Genomic DNA, 15,433 nt, shown 5'->3' with positions numbered 1-15,433 from the left:
ACACTGCACTGGGAAGCAACACAAGAGAGTCAAGGTTATTGCAGTAGCTTTAATGATGAACGCCACTGCTCATGAGTTTGGGCCAGAATTTAAATGTTTATTCTGAAACAGCTTTTGTTTGCTCTGATTGTTAGATTTTGAAGAGGGGGAGAGTGAGAGACATTTAAAGTAGTTCCTTTTCATTCTTATTTACAATTCCCTCTCGTGACTTTATAAGAGAGAGATTTTAACATACTTCATACTGCAATATTTGCATTTTTGCTGCAGAGGCCCTATTCCCACAGTGGTACCAATCTCACTTTTATCTATGCCTCTGCCAAAAAAGAAAGCAAGTAATTCATTACCAAACCAGCTCACTGCAAAAGAAAAGGAAGATGAGTGCAAATTCAGACATACTAGAAGCGATCTTCTATTCCTTTTTCTTCAGCACAAATGACATAATTTGTGTATGGCATAAAAGAGATTCTACTTCAAAAACAAAGGACCAGGAAATTAAATGTCTCACAGCAGATTTCTCATCTAGGTCGCTACATTCTGTTTTCATTTGCACCTCCTCCAACAAAAGAAAACCTGATGCTGACAGCATATATCCCTTTGGAGAATTCTCCATGTACAAGGTTTTACAGTTTGAAAAACAGCCATCTTCAGGGGCAACCTTCACACACTGGTTAACAATAACTGTGCCCACTTTTACTCACGGCTTTCTGAGCTCTAGGCCCACTCCTTTCCCTTGATTTGGGCCACGCATGCTATTTTTTCACTCTTGCAGTTTGGTGTATTGTCCTTATTAATTCACTAAGTACATTTCTGCTTGAGTTTAAGCAGCAGGCTCAATGGAGCCCAATTCCTGCCCTGGAAAATAAACTGTCCTAATGGACGGTAAAGAAGATAAAGGTGGGAGAGAGTAAATTCTTTGCTGAACGCTCTGGTAGGGTCCTGGTGCTATGCCACCAAGGAACAGCATTGCCATTTGCACCCTTAGACTGCCAACTGCAAGGAGGGCTATAGGAAACACATTCTGTCAATCTTTCAAATGCACAGAGCCACAATCCAGTACCTAATTCAGGAGCACAGGGAAGCAGAGCTTCTACTGCCTCCTCTGTAGGATGGGCCAGATTTAGGCCCCACTAGAGAAAATAAAGAAAAACTGTGAAAACAGTAAGAATAAGCAGAAAAACTAAGTTAAACATTGCTAGACAAAAACACACACATTAGCTAGCTCATGACTTCATTTACGACTTGTTGATTCAGCTAGATGAAAACCTTTCACTCGTGCAGAGCTCACTGTTGCGGTAAGCAGCAGCTCACAGGTTGCCTTTCAGCATTCTCCCCCTATTTGTGTACCTACCACCAAGGTGTTTCTCAGGTTCACTCACCCCGCATCACCTCTCGGCATACTCAGGTGTCTGGGTTTTATTGACATGCTGCATACAATGGAGCCTTTTGGAGCATGATCAAAGTCACTCTTGATGAACCTTTTCAGTGCTCATTTCCCTGATTACAGACCTCTTGTGCCCATTTCACATTATTACTCAAAGTTTCCTACAGCTTTAGACTAAAAATGAGAACTCTGCACATGAAAGCCAATTCAAGAGTTCATAGCATTTCTTAGTAAAACCACACCATCACTTGGAGACTGCTTCTGCAGAGGCTTGCCAAATACTGCCCCCTGAAAAAGCAGCTGTTTATGCTGGATATCACAAAGTGAGGAATTCGAATCGCTGACCACCAGAAAGTAATGGCACACTTGCTTGGTTCACAAAGAAATTAATTTAGGGGGGCTGAACCCCTCTCATCCATATCCTCTGAGGGTATAGGGCTCATTCTATAATGCCTTGCAAAGCAACTTGTGAAGCAGCAAGTTGTGATCCATAAAATACCATCCAAACCCTTGTCTCTCATGACTCAACATAGGATCAGTGAACCACTGATGTTAGCCATTTTATTTTGGCCTAACCCTTAACTGTCCTTTATTCAGCTCATTCAGAAGATGATCTGATCACAGTATACAAGTACCAATAACATAGAATAGCCTTCTCAAAAAATGTCTTTGATATAGCAGAAGTAGTATAACAACAATTAAAGATCAAAACCTGTATTTTCAATGTGTCTAATTCTCAGGATAACCAACCACTGGAACAACTTACACAGAGAATTTATGAAATCCTCTGTGTCATAAAAGCACCTACCTCAATAGTGGATGGTTTTCAAAAGACATGCTTTAGCTCATAATAGATAAAGGCACGGCGCAGAAACTCCCAGGCAAGATTCTGTGATCTCTTCAATGGAGGCTAGCTTAAGTCCAGAAGGAACCACAATAGCCACTTATTTTTAAGTCACAAAAAATGAGCGAGGTAAAAGTTCTTGTATATCTTCAATGCATATTAAGCTTCCCTTGAATAACCCCCAAACTGGGTCTCCTGCATTGATTGGGACAACTATACCATCCTTTTGGGAGAAAGACTAGCTCTTTGGCTGCTCTGTTACAAAGCATAGCATCACACAGAACCTCCACCACCACGCAAAATGATCTCTCCTACATCTAAGGTGGCTCCAACACACAGCTCATGCAAAATTTAATAAGCTGAAATTAATCCAGAAGCCAAGCCATTCAGACACCACTTGCTGCCAAAATCCATATCAGTCTCAAGCAGCCACAGGGGCATCAGTACTAGCAACACGAAGGGCAGCTTTTATCTAGTCTGTCCTACCGGTGCTAACTAAATAGCTCTTCAAAGCAGCATAAGCATGGTAGGCTTTAAGATACATTGCATTTTGGGGGAACAATGTTTTTGCAAGACGATGCCAAGGCACACTCCCTCCTCATCCTCCCAGTCAGCCAGAGCTGCCCAAACAATGGTTATCCACTCCAAGAAGTTTTGTACTTCAAGCTAACACAATTAACACTTTGCCCTTTCGAAAATATGTTGAAAAATGAGTTCTAAACTGAGAAGACATATCTAAACATACTTGCACACACAGAAATTAGTATTTAGCAAGTCATGGCACAGTTTAACTATAAACAGAGTACAGAATTTCAGTTACTAACATTTGCATATCCCAGGGAGAATAATTTCAATAAAACACAATTTACTCATTACTGGGGAACTGCATCAGTTTCACCAGATGTTTCATAATTTTTAAATGTGTAACAGATTGGGCATTCTAAGTATAAATAATCCAAGAACTAAGTTCCTCACAGAGATCTACAGTATAGTTTGAACAATCAAAATGAACTGCTGATTCTAGTTCTGCTGTGTGATTCAGGGACTGTTTCTATAATATAGCATACCTCGTGATAAGAGTTCCCGTACAACCAAGGAGAGCCTGAAGAGTTCTGGTAAAGAACTAAGAATTAGAAGTGAAGCTATAAGAACATAAACAGTCACAATGTGTTCTAAATTATGAACACAAGTGTCTGTCTTGACTGACACTTAGAAACACAATAGTCAATTCAGTCCTATATAATTTCAAGTATCTCCTTTCAAGCAAGCTTCTATTGTCTTTTTTTTAATAAAAGAAATTATACAAGTTGCCAAAAAGAGATATCAGCTTTATACAGAAAAGTTACCTGAAGGTATTTGTACGCTGAGGAAGCTGCTGAGTAAAAGCCTGGAACACAAAGGCAGCCGTATACAGTTTGGCAGGCTACAGTGATGGGAAGAGCAAGAAGGCTGTGCTATATTTTGAGCACGGCATATTCTCTACCTAATTCTGTGTCTACCAACTGCAGCGTACACAGGTTTTTATCCAAGAGAATATGAAGACATTGCAAGTAGATTTAAAAAATAAAAATAAAGACTGAGTACACGTCATAAAATTGCATTTGATTAAAAATAGCTACCGTTTAAAATAGTAACACTCAGAAAATAGTTCTACTATCCATTTATCTAAATACTTCTGCGAGTAAGGAAACAGACCACATGGGACAGCAAATGCAGAGATGCTTTTAATAAGGCTGAATCTGAGCACTGCTTCATCTTTGTATGCACTGAGTGCATCTACATGTTAATTAATGCTTTCTCATCTCATCTTCAGAGTTTGGGAAATTTACTTCTGGAATGAACAAACTGCTTTTCTTCACATGCTTAAGTTTAACACGACATTTTTTATTGTATTTGTTTGACTGGTGTATCTAGTTTCCCTAGTTTCTTCCCTAGAATTTCTTTTTTTCGCAATGACAATAGAGTTTAGGATATATTACTTCCTCTTATTTTTATTCTTAAACAAGAAAACAGTATGTATTTAGTGCACTTCAGTACTTTCAGCACAACATCACTTAAATTTCCAGTCTATGATTACAGATTAAGGCCACAATTCTTCTCTTCAGAACTAGTTTAGAGTATTTACCAGTTAGCACAAATAGCACTGCTTTGCCCTTTACAGGAGGAAATTACGTGGTTTCTACTGCTTCCACCTTCCTCATCATGAAAATGGTAAAAAAGGAAGTGACTGTCTTCTCAGAGCTACGCTGCAGCGTAGAAGTAAACACAGAAGTTTTGACAGCAGCAGAGAGTGCTAGTCTACACTACCTAGAAGTCTGTGGTAAAAAGTCACTATAGCTAGCACAGATGTATCCTGAAGGACAGACTACTTGAATTTACATAAAGCAATCTGAAGGAAATCTTTTGAAACCACATTACATCTAAACCAGCTGCGGATAAAAAAGTTGGTTTGTTTCCCAAGCTGCTTTTCTCACAGATATTTCTACCTGGTAATAGTGTATCAATCTGCAGAACTACTGCTGGCAATAATTCAGCATACTGCACACAACTTTATCGCATGCAAGTCTTCAGCCACAGCGTCTTGATGGGTAGAATGAATACTTCAATAGGATGACGAGAAGGACTTTGGAAAGAGTCCTGGGACAATGCTGCTTATTGACAAGTTACTCCTAAACACTCCAGCAAGAACTACGAAATGCACTTATTTTTGTATGTTACATTTGCAAATAAGGCCTATAATTCAAAATGTTTCAATGCTTGCAACAGAAATATATATGTATTTTTAAATAGATGGCATGAAAGAGTCAGATGACAGAACTGACACTTCCATCCGATTTTTTTCAGAAGACAAAAGAATTTTTAGTATTTGAAATATCCTCTCTGGTTGAATGATCACTACTAAGATATTATGTTTTCTTACTGCAGATATGAACAGAGGATTTTTTTCCATAAAAAAACAAAGATTGGCATGCTGAAACATATGCACAGCAAGTTATGTTATTGAAGTTACACATTAGCAGTTAATTGCCCCCAATATTTCTTCAGAGAAGCTTAATTGCCCAAACTGGTGGAAAAATATTTTGTTTTCCTTACCTTCCTTACAAACCTAGTTTACATATTTTGATACATCACTTTAGGTTATACTTTAAACTCAGACAATTAAATCTATATAAAACCTCGTGTAGACAGGCAAAGTGAGTAAGTCCAGCCTCACACAGACATAGCGCAAAAAAAAAAGGCCCCACACACCAAGGAATCAAAATAAATCAATTTAAAGAGTATTAACAAAGTTTTATTACTGAAAACTGTTTGAAAATCTTAAAACAGACAACCTGTTTGATACTTTAGAAAATCTTCTTGAGCAGCAGCCACCAACTGAGGCAGTAGAAGTGCAGAAGCTCACTCTTCTAAACGCAAAGAATAAAAGATTTGCTGATTGATTGTGCAACAGCCTAAAAGCCCCATTTGTACAAGGAGCAGAAAGAAAGAACCCACAGGTTTAGTACTAAAATAGCATCCAAGTAAGAAGTATTTCACTAATAATACCTATCTACTATGCAGTACTTTTCATTGGTATATCTCAATGTACACAAGTGTGGGCAAGGTTATCAAATGGCTATGAAGAGCTGTGTCACACCTGGAAATTATTTACCAACATACAGATAGCATACTGCAAACCTGTTTAGTTTTATATTAGAAACTGATCTGATAAATTAATTCCTAAAAAGGTACTTGCATGCATACAAGAGCACATGCTGAACAAGCAAAGCAGCAGACAGGCAGCTGTAGCTACATGCCTCCACAGTCCTGCGTCACATTCACCAGCAACAAACACACTCTACTCTCTCCTATAAACGTATAAAAAGACATAGGCCAGCAATACCAGCTTTTACATTAAAAGTAAATACATTGCTACCCCCACTGCAAGTATAATTGAGTCATAACAGAGAAAGCCACATACGTTTACAATGTCCGCAAATAACTTCTGGACAACAGACATTTAATAGATTAAAAGAGAAAAGTCACATGCCAATATTTCTGTAGTTAGGATTAAAACCTCAGACATGCCACTTCAAAATCACAGCCCTCTAACTACTTAACTAAAAGGTATTTCCCTTAGTTGAATGCAGTACATCTTTATCCTCCAGGCCATCTACAAAGAAGAAACACTGCACAGAGTTGGAAAATTACATGCTAGCCATTTCTCTCAAAGCTAGGCAGTACCAATGGATATCAGCCTCAGCAGTCTGGATCCAATCCCTAATTAACCCCATGTGCAGTCACTAGATCAATCACACCCCCACCTGAAAGGCAGGTCCCAGAATAGCAATCTTTTCATCTCTAAAAACAGCCTCCTAGCATTTCAGAGCTAAACTCGCAGGCCAAGCTTCAAACCTCAGCTCCCTGAGCTGCATTAGTGATTTTGCCCATTTATCTGCAACACAGGGATTTGTTACATGCTCTAATCCACTCATAGTATATTGACTATTCTTAAGGCTGAAGTGCCATATCCATGCAGCAGTGAAAGCTGACCTTCTGAGCCTATGGTCACAGTCCAGAGTAGACAACCTCTTCCCTAGTTTCATATTTAATGCCAATGAACTACATTACAATACTTGCTGTTTGCATGGCATTTCACAGAACCTTTCTCACCAGTCAGACACATGCCATAGTTGGCGTGCTGTTCTTTCAGAGCATCAGTATTATTTCCAGTCACCAACTTTACTCTGTACACACTGAAGCTAAATAATAAAGCTCAGTAGAAAACCCTAGACAGGATTTCCTTCCTGCTAACATAAACAGCCCTTTAAATACAGTCAACAAAACAAATGCTGTAATTACATTATCACACTATTACCAAATTCTTAAAATTATTGTAGCAAGCAAAACAGTATTTACTGCAGTATTGTTTCTCCTGAATACACGTACACTTACCAACATAATGCATATTAAGGGCCAGGTACTTGTACTGGAAGAGAGGGTTGTTGTGCAGGCTACTTCTTTGGATCTGCTGGAAGAACGAGCTGACATCCCATCTGTACAAGACATCCAACAGCATGATGCTTGGGACCCTTAGGGCCACATTTAATATGGCTTCCAACTTCTCCTTTGCAGCCATTCTCTTCCCTTTCTGTGAACTTGCAGCAGACTGTAAATAGCACAAGACAGACGAGAGTAATCAGATCAATCTCACTGTACACACAGCTATTAGGCTTTGTGATCATATGAATGGGGCTTCCTGTGTGGCCACAAACAAGCGAATGAATCAACTGAGTTAAATTCACATCCTGACAGGACAGCTTCTATTTTCGCTTTATAAAGGTCAATTTGCTAGCAATTTTCCATGGTAATACTGTAAAGAGTTGTGGAAGGAGGGGAAGGGGTTAACACCAAGATAAAAATGGTCTAAGGGTGTACAGTAAATATACCCTCATTCTTATTTGCACTACTTTAGCACCCAAGACCCGAAAGGACCCCAATATACTAGGTGCTACATAAATATTAATATGCTGAACTTTAAAAAGCAAAATTACCATCAACAAAATTCATGAACTACCCCTACGTAGCTTAACGTTATTTTTGTGGCTCTCAGGTGAAGCTATATTTGGGGGGAAAAAAAAAAAAAAGTAAAACAGTCTACAGTAGTAGAGCAAGAGGAAACTAAAGAACATGACAAAACTTGCGGCGGGGTCCTTTACTCAGATCCCCATGGAGTTGTATTTGCAAGCCACCAATTATATACACTATTAGAGAAATGCAGTTAAAGTATTCAAGGCCAAAGTAGGGATGATCTAGCAAGTGTTCATCCACGAGGAATTATTCAAACAACTGAAAACAATCACTGCAGCAGGATCAGTCCCCAGTTGACTTCAGGTTTAGGAAAAGACCTAATTCCGATTAACAGGGACATTTTGAAAGAACTGCACCCCAACCAAAGAAACAGAAAAATCTGCACTTGGAATTGCACTTTTGAAAATAAGTCGTATAGGATTTAATTCAATTTGTCCTTTTTAAGATTACCACAATAGCCACTTTGCTCAGTGCAAGTTTTAAGTAGATACTATCAAGCCAACATAGAAGCAAAGCAGGAAATAAAACCATGCTCATATACAGAAACTACATAAACTTTCCCCATTGTATAGCAGGGGACAGTAAGACACACTATTACCACATGAAGCTCTGCTTGTGCTGCTGTGGACAAGCTGCTATAATAAACTGTTCACATGCACACCAAAAGCCACATTGACACTTGTCAAGGCACGGTGACAAAATTAATTCAGCTCAAAAAGTCAGGACAGACCAATAATGTCTCAGTTTGTCCCAGTAAACCACAGGTTACAGGGCTGCTGCTCGTCGTTTAGGTTTCAGTCTTACTGTTCTAGTTACATAAACGCAGACACCTTTTATAGACATATTGCAACAACTCTATAAACCCCAAGACAGCACATCCCTTCCCTTGCACAGAAAAAGCCACCTCGTTACATTAGGCATCCCATACAACACCATTGCAAAGAGCATTTAACAATACTTTGCAAAAGGAATTCAGAGGTCACCCAAAACACTACGAACACATAAAATGAATAACCAAAACCACTGTACAAACTGCTTAAAGAATACTGGATACTAATGTTAAACATGTACTATGAATAAGAGATGGAGATTAAACGTACAGGATTGTGTAAACACAATTTGGGACCTAGACAGACTATACAAAATGTTTCAGCAGGCTGCATACTGGATTTCAAGCCTATGCTCAAAACACTTTATAGGCACACAGTTTTATTCATATCCAAACATTTAGTGTCCTGTTCCTCCCCCCCAAAAAAACTTTGTTTTTGCCAAGTACACAGAGTTAATTAAATCTTAGAAATTAAGCTGTCTACTGCTTTTTGCTAGATTATTTTTCCAAGTAAATCAGGGCTTAGGGGTAGGGAGTGACTTACAGATTTTCACTCTGTCATAAAAATACTCAAGTAAAATGACAGGTACCACCTGATTTCAAATGACATCCTCATGAGTGTCAAACCTTTTAGAGTCAACTACAACAACTCAACATCTAGGACAAGAAGAAAGTTTTCACTTGTGAACCTTAATTATCTTTTCTGTAATTACTCCCAATGCAGAACTTCTGCAGACTTCTCCAACTATACTGAAAGTTAATTGAGGTTCTGCACATTCAAATTAAGCTGAAAAATCTGGGCAACTTTGCCTCCCAAAGCCACATATTAATGCTTGAGAATGCAAGAAAACTGAGAAGTACAGCATTTATACATTGTGTAACAAAAACTACAACTCTGTTAAAAAAACTTTGAAAAAAAAAAATCACATTACACTGCAAACAATAGGCTATGTATTATGAGAAGCTGCCACAGAAGCTGCAGAAACACTGCAGCATATTCTGTCACTGCCTGACAAAGCATCCAGTATTAATAAGAAATCCTTTAAAATTAACTCTACTAGAAACATGGATGCGTTAAATAAAGCCTCAGTTCTAATTACTGCCAAATTCTGACAGAACATAATGCAGGCAAGCAACAAAGTCCACTGCTCTAAGCTCATTATATTGTAAAGAGCTCTCACAATGCATTATTTTGATTGGTGGAAAAATAAACAAAAAAAATAAAACCACTAAAACCCTAAAACCTTTAGATAAATGATCATGACAAGAGTTGCTGGATGCTCAGACATTAGAAAAAAATAGGTCACTCTTGTACATAGCCAAAGAATGCACTTAAGACCAGGAAGCAACTAGTTTGTGTCTCAAAATTTTTTCTCATGATTTCTAACATCCTCCTGTATCCAAATCAGGATGAGGAAACAAAACAGAAATTTCAGTGATTAGGACAAAACAGTCTTAAGAACTTCAGACTCCCATATTTTAAGTGAGTGCCAGCATAACTGCACTATTTGATAAGAAACATTAAAAATTTTCCCATCATACATGATCAATGATCATGGAAACACTTTTCTACTAACGTAGTATTTTTCAAAAACCCTTCTTCACCCAATATACGTATTTTGTCAAAAACATTCCCAGCTAGCTCTAAGGACAACACTAAAATTAGCAAAACCAGATTAAAAAAAAAATCACAAATTGGTCCCTGATGATTCCATTAGCAAAAAAGATTTGCAGCAAGCTTAACAAAAATCTCACAAATAATGCACATTTTACCTTTAATAGAAGTTTATTTCCGAGGCTTTGCCATCACATAAAATTTTACCATTTCAACTGAAGCTGTCATTTATATCACTTAATCCAGCCTAACTTTTATGCACAAACTTAAATTTAAAACTATCACATCACAGGCAGAAAATACTCACTTGTAAAGCAGGACAAGTAGCCCCACACAAAATCTGCATCCATTTAACCAGGCAGGCGTGAAATTAAGTTAACATAGTAGCACATCTACATTTAGAAAAGTACTAATTATAAAGTCACTAAATAGTTTCAGAAATACCCTAGAGTATTTGCAAAAGTAAGAATTGTTCTAATACTACTTCCACTGAAAACGATCATAAAAAGATAAAATAACTGACTCCAGCTAGGGTTAGAACTTCAAAACCAGGCTTGACTTCAACGTTCAGTCTAGCACCTGTGAACAAAAAAGATGCTCGTTCTCCTGCAGGATTGAGACCTAAAACACTTGGAAAGATTGACTAGAAACCAGAAGAGATACAATTTCAACTTCTGTTCTCTGTATCTGTGAAATTCTAGTAATTCTGGATATATTCATGTAACAGACTTTGATATGTAGTCTAGTTTCAGCTTTATTTTTCATGCTACATTCTAAAATTAAGTGTCACCAAGAAAAGCCTTGATTTTTTTCTATAAGGTAAGCTTGGCTAGGTAGACCTTGAAGGGAAAAAAAAAAAACAAAACAAAAAAATACATCTCTTTCCATCAGTTACTTATCTTGAGTGGGAACTGTAGACAGGTTCAATGTCACAGTTTAAAAAACTAAAGTTAGACCCATCAGCTATGCTGCATTCACGCACTTCTCAAAATCCTCCATTCTAAATGCCTGTTCTGCTCTTGGGGCAAAACCAGAAACTTGAAATAAAGAAGAATCCAGTTCTTCAGAGACTTAGATCTTTCTATCATCAGTTTGGGAGGGAGAAAATGAAGAACAGAAAAGCGAAGGAACAGGACAAAAAGTTTTATCAGATACTTGCTTAAAAAGAATTTCCCTGTGTGAGTCTGTAGAAAAAAACCCTAGAACTCTGGATTGTATGTGAGTCATCAGTCCATCAAACAGTTCTTTCCCATGCAGTCAGCAGCAAGGAAAGCAAAAGATGTCTCGCTCCCATACAATTTAAATGAGGCCGAGTACTATGTTGGCTAACAAGGATGGCACTCTTAAAAATTTCTGCTGAGAAGGCCAGATACAGTGAGCGTACCAAGTACGCTAATAGGGCAGTGAAACATTGCAGTCAGGTACTACAATACTGTAATTAGGATCTGGTCAGCATTTCCATTAATACTCAGGGTTTTTTCTAATTCACTAGAGTAGTTTAGTAATCTCAAGTAATAATCAGATAGTATTTACCATTCAATCTAAAGGTTTACAGAGGGTCAGTTCGCAAACAGACTATTCAGCCTTGCTATGTAAGAAGTTAAAAATCACCAGTATTTTTTGCCTCTCTTCCCCCCCCATCTGCTCTAACAATATGAATTGCTATAGTCCTGATACAGTGGTGTCACTAGAGAACTGTTATTTTCGTATTAAAAAAAAAAAGTCAAATGAATTGTTAAATTCCTATTCACCCAAGACTCATTCAGTTGTGAATTGAGGCACAGCTAAGGTTGTTTCCAACAAACTATAACATGCTTTTGGAAAAACAATTTTTATGGCAAAACTAATTAGGTCAACCCCTTATCTTTTCATTCAGACATAAGTAAACACACATTCACATTAACAGCATATTAAAATGAGCAAAAACATAACTGGAAACAGTTAACTAAAGTAGAAAAAATTTTACATTTCCAGCTCTCACTAATTCTAGCAAGTTTTACATGAGGGAGAAGAAAATCAATTCAAGAAATGGGGATACATATCACAGAGCTATGAAGTTAAGGTTTTCTTTAAAAATTTATTTCTGGAGTATCTTCATCCACCATGAACAGTTCCAACATTCTCTCAATTATATAGCAAGTCTATTATTTATAGGCAGCCTGTAAAACATCCTGTGCCTTTTATTTTTCATAAGTGAGCAGGTAAGACCAAGGAACTGAACTCAGGGACTAACACGTTATGTTAAAAAGGCTACCAGATCCAGCAGATATGCAGTAAAAACTTTCTGTTGATTGCTACAGGATCAGCTTTCTGCCTGTATATTATCAATTCAAATCCAGTCACACTAAGAGGGACTAATTGTGTTTTAGACCATATAAAGTTATTTTGCTTAGTTCAGTTAGGCACCTGAAAGACAGGAATCTAACTCATTAAAACAAAAAAGCCACTAATTATATTTGAGTAAAATCTTCAGAAAAAATACTAGAGTGAATTGACACAAACAGAACTGCTCTGAGGTCCTTTTTGACTCTACAGTTTCTTGCCAGCCAAAGGTTTGATTATATTAACTAGTTATTCAATCAGCATTTTGTTTTTTCGCCATCACAGCCATGTTTGCAAGTCTACACCTACAAGCCTGCCTAACCACATTTGTATCAGCATATTCTGAGAAAATCTGGGCAGCAGTCCCAGAGTGCCTCTGCAGAGGACAGAACACCCAGAGGACCTGCACAGAGCACCGAYGACAGCACAGGATGATGCAGTCTACTGCAACCCATCTCAAAGAGCTTGATCACAGGAAGACCAACCACGCAGGCAAAGCTAAAATGCCCCACTTACCACACAGAAAAACTGCAACCAAAACATGTTACAAGGATGCAGATACCCGACAGGATGAAACAAGGTTCACCCACCAAAGTTGTTCATTTAGTTTTTAGCCTGTATCTGAAACGGCTGTATTTAGAGACTGCAATGACAATAACTTGCTACCCAACTTGTTAGAAGCTATGATGTAAAATAAGACTTTCAAGAAGATGCTCTGAGACAATATTGATGATGTTTCCATCGCTGCTGCCTTAGCTATTTGAGTCCTGTAAACAAAGAGCAGTCTCCAGGCCTGTCAAAGAGGTAGTTTAGCTTCCTGCAGTCTTGCATGACTACAAGACCACATGAACAGTGAAAGCATTTAGAAAAGTCCCTTTCAAAACATGCTCAAACTTAGGACATGCAACCAAAAAACTTTCAGAAAAGCACCATGAGATGGAATATCCAACTCTGAATGCTCCTAAGTACACAACTAATTACAAAGCAGTAAAGCTTCTCTAAAACAAAAGCAGAAGTTACAAAAGTAAATGCAGGGAAATGGACACACTGAGGTGCTGAATCATATTCCAGATACTGGACACGGACATTGCACTTAAAAGACAAAACTACTGGGAACTGTCCGCTCTGTAACCACATCAAACATTTCTAGGTGTATTTACAGTTAAAATGGATTCAAAAAAAGAGGAAGTCACCAAACAAAAATAGAAAAAAAAAATCCAGTCAGCTGAAATAGAAGGTATCTGCATATCTGTGTGAAGAGAAGAAAAACAGCCCAAGTCTGAAAACAATCTCTGAGCTATTTGCTAAGAGGGTAACATGAAACACTAAGCAGGCTATGTACTTTTTCAAGGCACACACATTCATTCACATTTTATTGGCACGATGAGCCTTTCTGAATCTGCCCCATGGATTCCAGCTGCTGAACCACAGTATGATATTGATCTTTTTCCATCAACTGCAAAGTAAGAAAATCCCTGTTGTTTCTTCAGATATGTTGCTTGGTTCAGGTCTCAAGAGTCAGAATTAAGAGGAAATACTGACATTACCACAACCTAAGACTGATGTAAAACAAGGTGAACACTGGTTCAGACAAGCATCAGTTTTCTGTTATTAAGATTTTTGATGATCCTCCTACATAATGGTGGTCACAAAGATCACCATTTTCTCATCATATCCTCCAGCAATGCTAATGAGTTTAGGAATTAATAAAATTCAATCCTCTTTCATGACATAATGGCTCAAAAACCAGTAGCTGATTGCCGTAGTTATTAAAAATAACTAGAGACAAAGAGCTATATTTTCTCATGGGCAGCCAGCTGAATAAGATACCTGCACAGATTAACCAAAGTTATAGGTTGCACGATCTTAACAGCTCTCTTATCTGAATAAATAAATGTCTTTGTTCATATTTAAATCTATCTTCACTTACCTACAAATTATCAAAGACAGTAAGTAAAAGTTTTCTCAAGTTTGACATCTGGGGGTGCATTTTACACACACACACAGGAGAAAAAAAGTAACACAAACATAATTAAAAAGTATCCAAGAGTCCCAGTTCCAGAGCAAAAGTTAGTAGAAATTCTTGTATTAAAAACTACAGAAGGAAGAAGTACATCAACGCCTACGGACTCCAGGAAAAAAGGTATTTTGAATGAGATCACAAATGGCTAATATTTATGAGTCAAACGTTACAGAAATCTCCTATTTAACTGGTAAACAAAAGATGTTTTGCCTACAGTGCATCCCATCTCCTATTTTCCCTTGGTTACTGATACGTATCTGCATTAAAAAAAACAGAACCACCACCTTTTTTCACTGTTCTCCCAATCACAATATTTATGCTCTGCTCCCCGCCCCACTCCCCCAAAAGGTAACAGCGTTTATTAGGCACTCGAAAGACAAGCACCATTCTAAGAGCTGCCACAAGTGCGTTTAATACACAGAACTGCTCCTGACCACGGAAAAATAGAAAATTCGCATCACAAACCTGATTTTAAAAGGAAGGTCTCGGGGAAAAAAGAAAAAAAAAAGAGAGAGAGATTAGCGTGACATAAGTGGGGAGGACAGAGAGAGCCCTGCTCATCGCGCTAAGGAGAGACCGCTTCTTACATAAGCGCTACCATATGCTTCGGGGCTCTTCTCCGGGAGGGGATCGCCGGGCCTCCCCTGCTCCCCCCTGCCCGGCTGGGCGCGGCGCGGGGCCGGAGCTGCGCCCCTCGCCCAGCGCCGGCCTGCGCGGACAGGCTGAGCAGACATCCGCAGCCGGCCGCTCCCGGACGCCAGGACGCGCGGCCGGGCCCGGCGGAGGCGAGCGCCTCGCTCACGACTGCGGCACCGGCAGCTCCTCCCGGGGCCGGGACCGGGACCCGC

The 15,433-nt window shown here is 38.6% G+C and overlaps 1 protein-coding gene across 2 annotated transcripts in view; it reads right to left on the bottom strand.

Moving 5' to 3' along the window:
- The window catches only part of RNF145 (ring finger protein 145), a 46,924-nt gene that overhangs the window by 29,930 nt on the left and 1,561 nt on the right, over positions 1-15,433 (bottom strand). For both annotated transcript variants that reach the window (XM_026063184.1, XM_026063183.1), the window contains one exon: positions 7,161-7,374. In XM_026063184.1, coding sequence (XP_025918969.1) covers positions 7,161-7,344 — 184 coding nt within the window. In that variant the 5' untranslated portion in view covers positions 7,345-7,374. Of the gene's footprint in view, positions 1-7,160; positions 7,375-15,433 lie in introns of those variants that run through there.

This window comes from Apteryx rowi, unplaced genomic scaffold (genome assembly GCF_003343035.1).
Source record: "Apteryx rowi isolate R43461 unplaced genomic scaffold, aptRow1 scaffold_2, whole genome shotgun sequence".
NCBI lineage: Eukaryota > Metazoa > Chordata > Aves > Apterygiformes > Apterygidae > Apteryx > Apteryx rowi.
This window is presented reverse-complemented; position numbering and strand designations above follow the sequence as displayed.